The following is a 13,963-nucleotide window of genomic DNA, read 5'->3' on the forward strand; positions in this document are numbered from 1 at the left end:
GTCTCTGTGATTTTACGCACGAATGTGAAATAATAGTATTTTTTGTGGGGGGGGAACTCGCATTTCAAGTGTGATTTAAATGTGATTTGACACACCACAGGATTTTTAGGATTAATAGTAGTAGTTGTTGTAAACGCGGTATTGAGCGTTGTCCTCCCAAACGGCAGGTGGAAGTGTGTCCCATTGCAATCTACTGAAATATAAACATAGAAGAAGAAAGCGAACCTCCTAGAAGGAGGAGAAGAAGAGGCGGGGTTTGCTCCTCAGAGTTGCTGCCGCTGCCAGTCCATTGCTAATTGCAGTCGAGCAACAAGGTTTGCTATATTAACCAACAAAATGAACGGTTTAGACGAAGAAACGATGGCACCGCAGACCTTCCTCTACGGTAAGAGAACTTTATTGGACGCTGACTTCGTAGTGTTGAATATTGTCTCAGTGTTTCACTGCAGATATCAGAACAAAGAATGCAGCTGCTGTGATTCCTCTCAGTAAACTACACCCTTCGTGCTCCATAAAAAGAGTTTTAATCGTCAGGGGAAAGTTAATATGCAGTTTACCTTGATTTAAATACTGCTTCTATCCGGTAAGCGAGTCCTTGTTAACAGCGTGGCTTCAGACTTGAGTTAGCCTTGCACGTGTTTGAAAACCAACATGGCGGCGTCCAGGTTTTCATTAAAAGTAGTATTTATGTGGTTTATTCCTCCCGCAGCATGTGAGTTTATCAGCTATTTACTCGTTATTTTAATGCTATCCCCGAGAACCTGCCACAGCATATTATTTCACCGTAAACGAATTGGCAAGAAAGCCAAAGCAACGTGGTTTCACACACACGTGGAACCTGCTGACGACCCTCCGGGTTGGTGGAAGTGGGTCACTGAACCTGGTTTAACCACAATTTAATGAGATCTCTTGCAGCGTGTCTTTGAAATGATTCTTGCAACACCCCACTAAAATGTACATTTGTGTTAATGGTTGGATTTGTGCGAATGAGCTTAATTATTTTTCCTAAGTCGCTCACTGGCGGGGTCAAATGAATAAAATTACAATCTACATTTACAATACTCAAGGTGTGTGTGTGTGTATATATAAGATTTTCTGGCTCTGTCTAGTTTAAATAAATATGGAAATGAGTAAATCTACTCCTTCAAAATCACATCAAGTGATGCAAGTTTTCAAGAATGTTTTCAAGTTTTTTGTTTCACGTGACATTAAAATGTATTTTCCTTAGACTAAACGTTACACTAAAGTACAGGTTTTTATGTCACAGCACTCTCCCCAAAGCAGCAAAAGACATGCTGTAGGTCCTTTTTTTATTTTCATTTATTAGTAAAAACACTGATTCACTGATTTGAATCACCAACAGAACATGTGTCACCTGTGTTCTGCATAGCTCCATCTTGTGTGCATTTACGTTACATTTTGGGTTGATTGTCTTGTAACATTGCTGCTTTGGGACCGTTTATTCACTGTACTCTGTTCTTCACCAGGGTGTTTGCTGGAAGCTGGGAAGGAGGTCGTGTTCAACCCAGAGGACGATGGATTTGAGCATCAACTGGACCTAAGGATGGTGAGTAGTCGTGGATCACGAGTTAAGCTTCAGCCAAATTCTACAGCCTCTTGTTTTGCAAATGATTTAGAATTTTCATATAGATGATAATGGAAGATGTGATTTTTTTAATTATTTTTTTTACATTAATAGACATGGTTGTGTACTTGAAGGAGTCATCTGCACACACAAATATGCATTTTCCTCCTCCAGGCTTGTGTGGACCCAAAAACAAAAGATGAACTCCACATGGTTGAGATGGAAGGACAAGACGCAGAGGGCCAGAAAGTCAAGGCAGTTCTGGTCTCACTTAAGCCCTCCTCTCTGCCCAGTGTGAGTAAACGAGAGTTCATCTTCCCTTTGGAGTCCTCATCACAGTAAATTGATATTGGGGAGGTTCTGTTTTATCTTGGGTTCGGGATCCTGTGTTTCTAAGGATATTAGTTTGATTCCGATCTGGTTGCCGTGGTGTATAGCTGACCTTGGTGTGTGTTGTAGGCTTGCCTGGGTGGGTTCACCATCACGCCTCCAGCAGCCTTCCGTCTAAAAGCAGGTTCTGGTCCAATTCACATAAGTGGACAGCACCTCGTCAGTGAGTATTTCCGAAGCTATTCCCACACTGTCGCCAGTATCGATATCTAAACCCAGTCTGACACATTTCCTAACTTGTACAGTGATGGAGGCCGATCAGTCCTTCGACGAGGATGATGATGATGAAGAGGAGGAGGAGGAAGAAGAAGAGGAGGAAGATGTTAAAACGTCAAAGAAAAGACCTGCTGCGTCACCAGCTTCAAAATCACAGGTTACTTTTACATCCTTTGAGTTCTTTGGGTCTTCCATGTGATTGTAAACATTTATTTAAGACTTGTTTACATCTCATAGAAAAAAATGAAAATGGACCTGGAAGAGGATGGAGACGACGAAGACGAGTGAGCGTTGTTTCCCAGTGCTATTTTGTTTCTTCTGCTTTCTATTCACCACTTTTTTTAAAATTAAAATGGTTTTGTGTGTAGTGATGATGATGATGACGACGAGGACGAGGAGGATGATGAGGATGATGACGAGGAAGAGGACATTGAGGAGTCGCCTGTTAAGGCACGCTCGTGTTTTGGCAGTTCATCTGAGTACATTTGGTGGGTTGTATCACTTATTTATTTTATTTTTTTGGTACAGGCGAAAGCAACACCGTCCAAACAGAAACCACCAGCTCAGAATGGAAAGAGTCCTAAACCAAACACCCCCGCACAGAAGCAGGTGATATATTTGCCTTTTTTATTTCCAGAAGGGTGCACACGGCATATTTTATTGGTTACAAATATAACAGTTCTCTTCGATGACACATTTTTCAGCCTTTCTCTAGATTCAAGACTTTAAGAATTTCTATATTTACAGGTGAAGACCCCCAAAGGGAAGGGGGATAAGCCTAAAACTTCACCCTCTCCCAAAGCAGCTCTAACCCTTCCTGAAGTCAAAGCCAAAATGATGGAGGCAGTAAAGAAGGTGCGTTCAATTCCCAAATGCCCATTTTTGTCTGTAATATTGGTTTTGTTCTGTGAAAATTAAAATCTCCCTTTGTATTTTCCCTGAATTTAATAGGGAGTCACATTACCCAAAGCCCAGCCCAAGTTTGAGAACTTTCTGAAGAATGGATACAGAGTGGCTGACCCTGAAGTACAGTACAAGTTTATCCAGCCTATGAATTTGGTGTTGGATTAGTCCCTGGATGTTTACAGCTGTTTCTTTTTATTCTAGGTTGTGGCAGAGTTGTGGAAGTGGAGGCAGACGGTGAAGGATTCGAAATAAATCCCTGCAATTTTATTGAATTTTTTTTATGTTTTGCTGTATGTGTAATGCCCCTTAAGCCCTCAGAAGCCAAATTTTGTGCCTCGTGTCATTTTCCAAGTGTCGTCCAGCTCCGCCCACCTTCTCATGAGATCAGAGACATGAGTGTTAAACCCTTGAACAATTGGCGATACCCTGCTGAGTGAGCAGGGTATCTATTTTGTTTTATATAACACATTCGGTCAAGAATCCCAAACTTCAGAACCATCAACAAGAATCACGTTGCACTTTTATTTGATGCTACTGTGAGATTCAGGGTCACAAGACAAACTGTCCATCCTGTGTGTCTTGTCAGAAAGGATATAATTTCTTCATGTATCAATGCAGATTTAACCTGTTAGAGCTGCATCAATTTGTAACGGTTGCATCTGGGTTAAATGAAGTGCTGAATGTAACCAGAACTATGGCAACTGCTTCTCTACAATTAGAATAATAAAGTGACCAATTTTTTGACAAATCTTGTGACACATCTTTTGAATAACGTCCAATGACTGATCACTTCAATTACCGAAGTCCCAATAGAACCATTTTAAAGAATACCTGACCATGGCGGGGACATTAAGGATACTAATGGCATCTGTTAACTATCAGAAGTGCCAAATGGACCTTGATGTTGACGTAGACGGATCAGTTACTGGACGTTAACCCACGTGTTATAGTCCAAGCATTTACCTTCTGTCGCCACAAGGGGGCGAGAAAAGCCAACTTAAAAGCCCATATGATTAAGATGGCGTCCAGTTCTGAGTCTAGTGACGCCTTAACATTTGAACCTTTGAGGCTGTGTTCTACACAAATTTAAAGACACTTGCAAATGAGATTTGATATTTATTTTACATACACAACTCTGTAAAACCACAATTTTAAAAAGTTAAAAAAATGAAGTTGAGTGCAGCAATAAGATGGCAAATTTAAAAATGACTTGCTGCATGTTACACAGGAAACGATGGCAAGCTTACAGATAAACGTGATTAGAACAGCCATTTATCACATTTGTATAAATAAGGCACAAACATGGAATCGTGGTAGCAGTGTCACATGATCATCTTATGGATTCAGACACAGTGAGGCTAGACGTCCACTGCTACATCTAAACTTCTGCTCACTACAGTTTGCCATACGTTCTAACATGCAGCCAGTGAAACCTACACGACCGTTTAATAACATGTTTTGTGAGAGTGCTTTACAGGTGTCACCTCTTGACTGGGCACAGTCAATAGCACTGACCGCTGTTCTTCATGGAGTAAAACAGCCATTACTTTAATAATGCATTTCTTAAAATATAACAGTAACAAACATAGGAGCATCCTGAAAAAACAATATATAAAAACTGCTCTTCTGATACTCCTTTTCAAACATGTGACTAGCGGGAATGTGGAAGTGTTCGATCAGCCTCTGAATTAAAGTCCAGTTCACACATACTCTTTGCTGCTGGGGGGTTTGGACATGGGGTATCTGGGTGTAGACTTCCCTCTTGGGCAGGATGCGGCCAGCATGCCACCCCCCACTACAGTCAGGAAGGCTCCGGCCCAGGCGATGAAGATGGCAGAACCAAACTCAAATCTTCAGGGGAGGAACAAAAAAAGAGATAAATCAAAAAATAGCAGCAGACCTTTTGCAAATAAACTGAAAGTGATATTCTGGTTCCATATTTCCACTTAGCCTCAACACTAAAGTACTTACTTGGTGTTGACAGGGGTGAAAGGGTTGTAGAAGGCTTGGATGATGTCATGGGCGTACCAGGAACAGGCGACGATGGCACACAAAGCTGCAGAAAAAAAGCAAATTAAACATCGAATCTAGAGGGAATTCAAATAAAAATACAAACAGGTTAATGCTATCCAACCTCCAATCAGAATGACGATGCCTCCGGTCATGGCGATGCGGGACTTGCGTGTTTTGTCATCCCCCCCACAGGTGGTGCACTTCATTCCCATGCAGGATACACCCAGTCCGGCCACCACCAGGATAATGCTGACGATCATGAGGGCGCGAGTGGCCTGCAGGGCACCTAGGAAGAGAAAGAACAGAAGATATTTTAATCATTTACAGTGGGTGCAGGGTCCAGGGTGTGACAAACCTAACCCAAAAAAAAAAAAAAACACTCATTAGGGGCCCAAAGTGACATCAGCAGTTGGCACTTTGGAAAACCATAAAAAAGGCTTTGCTGCGTGTACGGAGCTGCCGTCTCATTTATAACCACTCCCAGATGTGACAAACGGCTGAAACTGGCTCTAACAAGAAGCCTCAGCACTGACAGAGGTTGTGTAGAGGGAGAGGAGGAGGGTGTGTGTGTGTGTGTGTGTGGAAGCTAGGCACAAACAGGTCCAACCAGGTTTCAGGTTTCTCTTTAGACACTCCCCATTTCAGGTGCACAGTCTGCTTTTCAGCAGGTGGCCGATCCAAAACCTCAGACTGCGACTAAGCGCTTCTAAGAATGCAAAGAATTCCCGGCAGAGGGTTCCGATTTGGCAACATTCAGCCAACAGCAGCGACTTCTCCCCCGCCAATATCGCCAACAATCAACCAGAGGACCAACGCATGAGTCACATTTAACGACCCTATGTGGCCACCGATTTTAGATAAGAGCCATAAAATTGAACATAGTGCGACCTTACCTTGTAACTCTAACCTACTTCTCTTTATGCTCTGCCCTCACCTGTATCAAATCAATACATTACATGGAAAAAAACTAGTTGTGTTGGTCTCTATAGGCAGATAATGTCAACATCTGTCTTGGACCTGTTGTCTAAAGAGCGACCCATACAGGTGCCGTTTCACCTGTAACCACGGGAGGGGCTGCCCCACGAGCCGACACCCCACGGGCCAGCAATGATTACCAAGGTGTTGTGTGTGTGGGTTTTTTTTTTTAAATAAAGTAACCGTGAAAATATAAGCTCTTTCTGGAGGATATATTCGACACCTGCGTGATACTTTTTCCACGGCGGGGTTCGAACAAATCTCCCCTCCCGCATGAATAAAAGCCGAACGTTAATAAGTAACTAAACCGGTCTGGCAACAAGAATCTGGGACGTCTGAGAGTCGTAAAAGGGCAACACATAAAAAGCAAAATTATATATAACAGGTGCGTGTTTTTTTTCTTTTTCATCACTTCCTGTTACACTTAGTGGAAACAAACTTTTAAAAACAACCACTTTCCACTTACTATTGAGCTGCAGGATCGAGTCGTAGACTTTACACTGGATCTGCCCTGTGCTCTGGAAGGCGCACGACATCCACAGGCCCTCGTACATGGCCACCGCGGTGATGATGTTGTCCCCGACATAGGCCGACATCTTCCACTGCGGCAGGATGGTGCCGATTATCAATCCGATTACGCCCAGGAGCGCCAGGGCGAAGCCCAAAATCTGCAGACCCGAGTTGGCCATTTCCTCTCGCCTCGTTCTTCGACGACCTTCCGGTGACTGGACCAAGACAACGTCCACCTGCTGCGGAGATCAAAACGCGTCCTCTCACGGACTTGGCTGAACTTTGCTTTCGTTCTCTGGGAGTTTGCGCCTCGCTTGTTATCGACGCGCGTATTCCTGAGCCGCCGGGGAAAATGGCACGAACTTTAATAAAGGCGCTTTCTGTGGTCCTCTCCAGGCACCTGTTGCTCCGCCGCACCTTGAATGGGGAGGAGGCCGCGGGAGCGAGCTTTTTAGGCGGTTTCTGCAGCAGGTGGGCGGGGACGCGCACGCAGTTTCGACTCATCACCTGTGGCGCAAAAAACACCTGAAGTATCGTGACGTCATTGCTTCCTGAACCGGAACTGCTGAGGCGTTTACGACCCAGTGAAACGAAGATTTTGCCTATTTTTAACCTAAAACTGACAGCAGAACAGAGGTATGTGGCGTGTAAGAGTTTATTTGTGGTTTTTAATGAAAGCACGTGTCCGATGATCAGTTATTTAAACACGTTGTAAAACAGATGTTTTGCAATGCCTTTTATTGTCACTGTATTTAAAAATAAACAGCGGAAGTGGAGCGCTGCTTCAGTTAGGGGCTTTAAAATTTGCACCCCCCAAAACATAAACATACAACAACCACGTTAAAGACACACACTCACACACACACACACACACACACACACACACACACACACACACACACTCACACACACACACACACAATACATTTAAGTTAGTGATGTCAAAATATAAATAAACTGTAGTGCACCTGCTGCAAAGGTGCTGTGGCTTTGTATAATCATCACATTTGTGTTGGGAATGAAAGTAAAAATGAATCCAGAAAGATTCAAACCTTCTGGCTTTTAATAATTAAGGGTGGGGAATAATGAAGTAGAGCCTCAAAAGTGGAAGTTGAGGTCAAAAATAAGTTCCCTCTGCTGCACAATAACAATCAGTGAGTCAGACCAACATATAAACATGTATTTCAAGGTGATCAACCATGTTGCCCAACTGCTGAATTCCGATAAATATAGCCTCACACAATGTATCAAACAAACAATGTTTCAGACAATATTTGGGAGCAATCTACCAGATAATGTAGCTAATATATTAAGACATTTAGCAGAACATCATGATACATTGTTATTTATGATCTAAATCAGCAATTCCTTTTACACGGCTGTTCATATCCAGGAACTCTGGCATAAACTGATAAGATATGTATTATTGGAGCATTCCAGGCCACCAGTGTAGCTACCCAGGTGAGCAACGTTTCCTGAATCTGAGACCTCCTGTGCAGCGGCAGTGCGAGGTGCTACACGACCGTTTGGTTACTAGCAATAGACCTTGGCGAGTACAGGCATGGGACCTTCTCACGCCTTTAGATGTTTTTGCCAGGACTTTGACTAAAATGATTCAGTGGCCCACGGCGAAACTTGCGCAACGCTGAACAGGAGTGAGTCATAATACTGTAAACACGCGTCTCACCCTGAGTTTCCTTGAAAGCCTCACTCATTGTGATGAGTAACTATTTGAGAATCTGTAGCAACACTCCTGAATGTAAATCACACTGTTTAAAGTATAGGTTTATGTAATCTTGGGATCTAAGCGATGGCATTTCAACAGATATCATAAATATGGGACCCGTCACCAGGATCTAATCAGCTGAGGGTTTAACTTAATGAACCATATGTTATTCTGTACCTGCACACCTCTCCCTAAATCCCTGACTCACACAAATCATCACTTTAGTTTAATCGTGTTTAGTTTTTTCCCCCGGTCGGATGCTTTCCAGTTAGGATTTATCCTTGCCATCTGACACCGCTGCGCTGATGTTACTGTAATGAACCCCTCTAATCCCTTGACCCCGGCCGTGCGTGCTGAAGTGGGCAGGCTGTGAGACTAAAGGTTACACCAGGCCAGACTAAAGCTAAGCAAGCTGCCGAGAGCAATGCTGTCATCTGCTGGTTACTGGGAAAATAAGCCAGAGCTGCTGGCGTCCATTTTAGTTCCTGCTCAGCAGCAGCTGGGGCTGCGTGTGTGCAGTGACCAGGCAGCCATTTTTGAAAAAGAAAGTTAAATATATACCATTATGATATGTTTGGTATATATGTTGTCTCTCCACGTTTGGGTAGGTTTTTCCTTCCAATTCTTCCACTCAAATTTTTTATTTCATTCATCAAGTTGACTTTTTGACCTAAAGAACACGCTTGAGTACATACAGTTTTTCTATTTGTCCTGCATCTATGTAGTAATCTGCTCTGGCCAACTTCTCATATTCCTCGTGTGGTGTAATTCCATAATACATTTTCTCCTGTGTCTCAGAGAAAACGCACCCAACCCTGTCGACATAGTGGTTTATAATGAGGAGGGGAAAAATACGCAATTTTACCCTGGGAAGCTACAATTTAATGTACTTCATGTCATCTGATTCTATCTGCAATTCTTCAAGTAGTGAACCAGTTTAGTTTGGGTTTAAAAAAAGGAAGGAAGTAGTTTAAAATGATATTTATGATATACTTTGTCGTACCTCCACTAATATTAGCATGTACGATTAATGCAGCTCAGGAAAGAAATTCAGGGGTTTTTGTTTTTTGCTATTCGCATATGTTGTATGGGACAAATGAAAATACAGCTCAACTAATTACCTGTTAGATTAAAACAAATAATGTGTCATGAGGCAGTGACAGTGTTTCGGTGGAGCCTTTTGTGGAGGCACTTGGAGGAGAAATTCACAGTTTGACAGTCATTTATCATCAAGAAAGCATTTACTCTCCCATTAAGGCATTACTTACTATATAATATAGTGTGCTTTTTTTCCTTAAAGCAGTTTGTCTTTATTACATATGTACTGCTGGACCTTAACTGTTGGACTATACATTTAACTCACAATCCATTTAATTCAGTCCAACTGTAGCCTGGAAATATAAAATGAGATGCAACCTTTTTTTAAAAAAAAGAAAAAAAGAAACAGCCTCCAAGGTCATGATTTTCCCAAGTCTGTTCACATTTAGCAGTTGGATATATATAAAGGGAACAGGCACACACAGAGGGTAATTGGTTCCTCCAGCTATCGTGAGAACTATATTTGGTTTAATGCCTTAATCCTTATTTACTGCATCAGAAAATATAACGCTCCATTCAGACGGAGCGCAGACTGTCTATTTGTGGGTGTTCTGAGAATAATCTTATAGAAACGAACCAGTCATGCTTCCATGAGATTTGAGATGCTGTGGCACAGGGAGGATCAGAGAAGGAAAGAGGAGTGTTTGACCTTGACAGGGGTCACGTCTGAGAGGGGAAATCATGTGTGGAAGCACAACACGTGCCTTAATCTGCTCAGATCAGACGCGGCAAGACTTGTAGCTTGAAGAATTGTAGCTTTAATCATCCCAGTTCGTGGGACACGAGCCATCATCCATTTACTACGGCCGTCACCGAGAGATTCGAATGTTTAATTGACTTCTGAGTTGTGGATGGGATGTAATTGCAGCCTTTCACATACTGAATACATTACTGCTTAACAACTGCGTTTTTAAGCAGATTTAAACAGATCCCACCGAGTGGACGCTGCAGGAAGTCACTCGTTTTTATTTTTTTCCCGCATCACATTTGATCATGTTTGTGAAATCTAACGCTCTGATTCTGACATTTGTAACACGCGCTTCTTGACCTGTGCTCACATTTTGAGATATTTATTTCTAATGGAATAATGCCATAATCCCAAGAAAGAGATGCAAAGACACGGGACAGTGTGCTTTTTGGTAGCACTTGTAGTGAGAAAAGTGAGGGAAAGTTTCTGAAGGGATGCGTTTGGGTGAAATTTTAGTTTTTGTACCTTCATGAGTAGAGGAAGGAGGCACTTTTATTTGAGTTTATTCTGTCATGAATGGGTACAGATTGTTAAAAAGGTGGAAATCCACGAAGACTGAAGATCTTAGGCACATGTGATTCCACCATGGTCTTTTTTTGGCACCCTCCTTTTAATATTTCACAAGCTCCCCTCGACATCCCCCCATATAAATGATGTGTATTTTGAATCCAACTGATACTCCATCCAGCTACTTCATTTACATAAATGATTGAGGCTGTAGGTAAACATTATTGTGTGGAGAGCGTGGGATCAGGATCCAAAGATGGTGAACTGGCAGGCATCCAAGCAAGGTAAACACATGGATTACACGACCCAGCACAATTTACAGAGGGGATATTTAGATCGCAAAAGCTGATTTTAAAAAACTTGACCATAGTCAAGGCTAACTGTTCCTGGTGTCAGGGTCTGGTGACCCCACAGAGTTTACTGGAGAGAGATAGAGCGTTAAAGTGACTTATTTAAGAGTGCAAAGCAAAACTAAGGAAAGAAACCAAGCATCTGAACTGGGATAAACACTGGGACGACAGGTGGGAGCAGTCAGAACAACACATGAAAGACTGGTGACAAAGAAAAGACAAGGACTGGACAAAGATGGATAAAAAACAAATTGTTTACTGACAATAAATTCTGCAGTTTAAATTGTTATCGCCTCTTTGCTGTCTTATACAAAATGGAAAAAATAGCTTACTGTACAAATAGTTTATTGGCCAAACTTGTTTAAGCTCCCCCAATTATGAGGTGAATTAAGTTAGGTAGGACAAAGTCGGACACCCCTGAAGGCTTAAATGTGATATGCACAGCCTGCGTCTGTATGTTAAGTGAGTGTTGCCTCTGTCGTCCCTCCAGCTGCAGCAGAACTAAAACCTTGGCTTCTCATTGGTGTTGCAGCTTTGGGTTCTTTGCATCTGGTAAAATTGAAAACACTTAAGTTAAATCGTGGGGTTCCAAAAGAGGAATTAAGATGAAGTTTAGAGGTGGCTGCACTGGATATCTACTGACCTCTTCTCCCGATTTCATGATCATCACATGTCTTTCTTTTGACAAACAGCTGTTTACTGCTTCCATCATTTGACGTGTGCTCAAATGGAGGCCTTTTTCCCTGTGATATATTTGTGTTCCAACACAATACTTGTGGTTGAGGGTCTCCAGAAGGGTGGACGGACCTGATTCTCATGTGAGATCTAGCCTCAGGGTGAGGTTTTATGCTGGTGGACATCAGTGGACCTGCATGCGTTTCTCTGTATTTGGACGAAACCAAAAGGTTAATTAAAAACAAATAATTTAATCAGTTTGTGAACTGTAAACCAGTAAATTAAGAGACAAATTTACCTTGCTGGAGAACCTCCAGACGGCTTCAGCTTGGGCTCATAGATGCTATTGCAATCTCCAGCCTTACTCTTGGAGCCTTTTTTAGAATGTACAGTTGTGTCCCAGTCATGGCCAGCCAGCTGGGCTTGACCAGTCATCACAGCAGGATGCAGGAGAGGTGAGGGACAAACATCGTACTTAGGCTGAGCAGAACTGATGTTGACCTGCTGTGACGACTGCCACTCAGCATTCCTACTGCTGTGAATCTGAGAGACCATCATAATTTCATGGCAGGACCGAGAACTGCAAGACAGTAAAACACGAAATCAGCCGACTGTCATTTAAAATTGAACCGTCTTTGTCTTATAGTTGGACTGAGCTGTGACTGTCACAGCTTTGGAATAACATGTTAAAATCCTAGCTTAGACTCACTAAGGGCTGAGGTTGTAGAAGGGCATGATGTGGCTCATGGTGATGAACTGGTGTTCCAGCAGTCTATGAGATGTGACACGCTGAGTAGCATCAATGTGAAGCATCAGCTTAAGCATGTCCACAAACATAAACACATCATTCATTTCTGCCAAGTCGTCCGGGGAAAGACGATGAATAAATTGGTGCACCTAATTGGAACAAGAGTAAAGGCAAAAGTTACTTCCCAGGATGCTGCTTCAGGATAAAAAGCTTTCACCGCTACTGCGAACCATAAGAAAGAAATCTCACCTTTAGCAGGTCGTCTAAAGACCTGATTCTATGTTTCCTTAAATCCCTTGCCATTTCTCCTGTGTCTTTGTAATATTGTGCCAGAGTCTGAAAATACAAGTAGAATTAAAAAAAGTACCAGTATTACAATTGTTCATGTCTTTTTTGGGACTTTTTCGTGAAGCATACAAGTGATTGGTTTGGGACGACCCTGGAGAACAGGCACAGTAGAGCAACCACAGTGTTGAAAGTACCTTGACTTTCCACGCCGTGATGGAAGAGTCAAAGGTTTTCTCAAAATAACAGGTAGTCATGAGTCCAGTGGAGAGCAACTGGTCTGGTGGCAGACCCATAATTTGGACTATCTGCATCACCTGAAAATACAGCATGACATGACACGCTGGAGGACAGGGTAGAAAAGCTTTCGTCGAACTTTAAGAGTCAGGGAGTGCAGAAGGGTTCTTAAATTCCTAATAAAAAAGTACATCAAGGGATGGTGGTTATGACCCAGCACAGATGAACCAATGCCCACAAAGAAATTTTGCACTCACAATATCATAATCAGTTTTTCCTTCAAAGAGTAATGCGCCCAAGAACAATACTGCAGCCATGCAGCCCAGGGACCAAATGTCCATAGCTGTGGTTAATGGAAGACCCAAGAAAACCTCTGGAGATCTGTGAAAGGACAAAGAAGCATGTGGTAACTATATGCTACTCCCTGCCATCTGTAAATGTTGAAGACTGTTCCTGTGATACCTTTCGAGCAGACACTACTACACTGTCGAGGTTTAGAAGTGCACTGACCTGTATGGAACAGTCTGGAAGATATGACCGGGTCGGGTTGCTGAGACATCATATGCGAGTCCAAAGTCAATCACTTTGATTCTCAAAGGCTCTAGTTGTTGGTTGACCAACATGATGTTATGAAGTTTAATATCACCATGCAGTAACCGGAGAGCCTTCATGTCGCTGAGTGCTCTGGCAACCTGCAACATCCCTCTTTGATTACTGTTCTTTGCTAGTGTTTAAAGATGTTTGCTATTGCACAAACCTGCTGAACAATTGGTCTGATCTCCTTAATAGGTAGAGGCTTCCAATTCCTCTCCACCATAAAGGTTTGCAGACTTTTGTCCAGCTGTTCAAAAACAAGGCAGCTGTTTCCCCTATCGTTGAAATGTTCATACCAATGAACAATGTTGCTTTTGTTGGAGTCGAGCTGTTGCAGTTTTCGAAGGGCAGATATCTGTTGAGTTACATAGACACCAACAAAACAACATTCCATTGCTTT

General features: G+C 42.5%; 2 protein-coding genes across 3 annotated transcripts; one reads left to right on the top strand and one right to left on the bottom strand.

The window, feature by feature from the left end:
* Window positions 1–195: 195 nt before the first annotated feature.
* Window positions 196–3,845, top strand: npm1a (nucleophosmin 1a). Of its 2 annotated transcripts, XM_057053956.1 has the most exons (11): window positions 197–385; window positions 1,488–1,567; window positions 1,760–1,879; window positions 2,045–2,138; window positions 2,221–2,348; window positions 2,429–2,475; window positions 2,560–2,641; window positions 2,720–2,800; window positions 2,939–3,046; window positions 3,143–3,217; window positions 3,299–3,845. In XM_057053956.1, exons 1-11 carry the CDS (start codon window positions 337–339, stop codon window positions 3,347–3,349), a joined length of 915 nt encoding a protein of 304 aa, XP_056909936.1. In that variant the 5' UTR covers window positions 197–336; the 3' UTR covers window positions 3,350–3,845. The 2 variants fall into 2 exon arrangements, with proteins under 2 accessions (XP_056909935.1, XP_056909936.1); XM_057053955.1 differs by having other exon boundaries at window positions 196–385; window positions 2,560–2,800.
* Window positions 3,846–4,200: 355 nt separating this feature from the next.
* On the bottom strand, window positions 4,201–7,009 carry LOC130537281 (claudin-7-A-like). Its single transcript, XM_057053963.1, has 4 exons — window positions 6,552–7,009; window positions 5,232–5,396; window positions 5,069–5,153; window positions 4,201–4,948 (listed from the first exon to the last, which is right to left on the bottom strand). Exons 1-4 carry the CDS (start codon window positions 6,772–6,774, stop codon window positions 4,798–4,800), a joined length of 624 nt encoding a protein of 207 aa, XP_056909943.1. The 5' UTR covers window positions 6,775–7,009; the 3' UTR covers window positions 4,201–4,797.
* Window positions 7,010–13,963: the final 6,954 nt, after the last annotated feature.

This window comes from Takifugu flavidus, chromosome 14 (assembly GCF_003711565.1).
Source record: "Takifugu flavidus isolate HTHZ2018 chromosome 14, ASM371156v2, whole genome shotgun sequence".
NCBI lineage: Eukaryota > Metazoa > Chordata > Actinopteri > Tetraodontiformes > Tetraodontidae > Takifugu > Takifugu flavidus.

Excerpts from the sequence above, each read along its gene's own strand:
- LOC130537281 (XM_057053963.1), bottom strand. The coding sequence starts at position 6,774 with ATGGCCAACTCGGGTCTGCAGATTTTGGGCTTCGCCCTGGCGCTCCTG. Across the intron at positions 5,397-6,551 it reads CTCGATCCTGCAGCTCAATA|GTGCCCTGCAGGCCACTCGC; the intron begins GTAAGTGGAAAG and ends TTCTCTTCCTAG. Across the intron at positions 5,154-5,231 it reads CATCGTCATTCTGATTGGAG|CTTTGTGTGCCATCGTCGCC; the intron begins GTTGGATAGCAT and ends TTTTTTCTGCAG.
- npm1a (XM_057053955.1), top strand. The coding sequence starts at position 337 with ATGAACGGTTTAGACGAAGAAACGATGGCACCGCAGACCTTCCTCTAC. Across the intron at positions 3,047-3,142 it reads TGATGGAGGCAGTAAAGAAG|GGAGTCACATTACCCAAAGC; the intron begins GTGCGTTCAATT and ends TGAATTTAATAG. Across the intron at positions 3,218-3,298 it reads ACAGAGTGGCTGACCCTGAA|GTTGTGGCAGAGTTGTGGAA; the intron begins GTACAGTACAAG and ends TTTTTATTCTAG.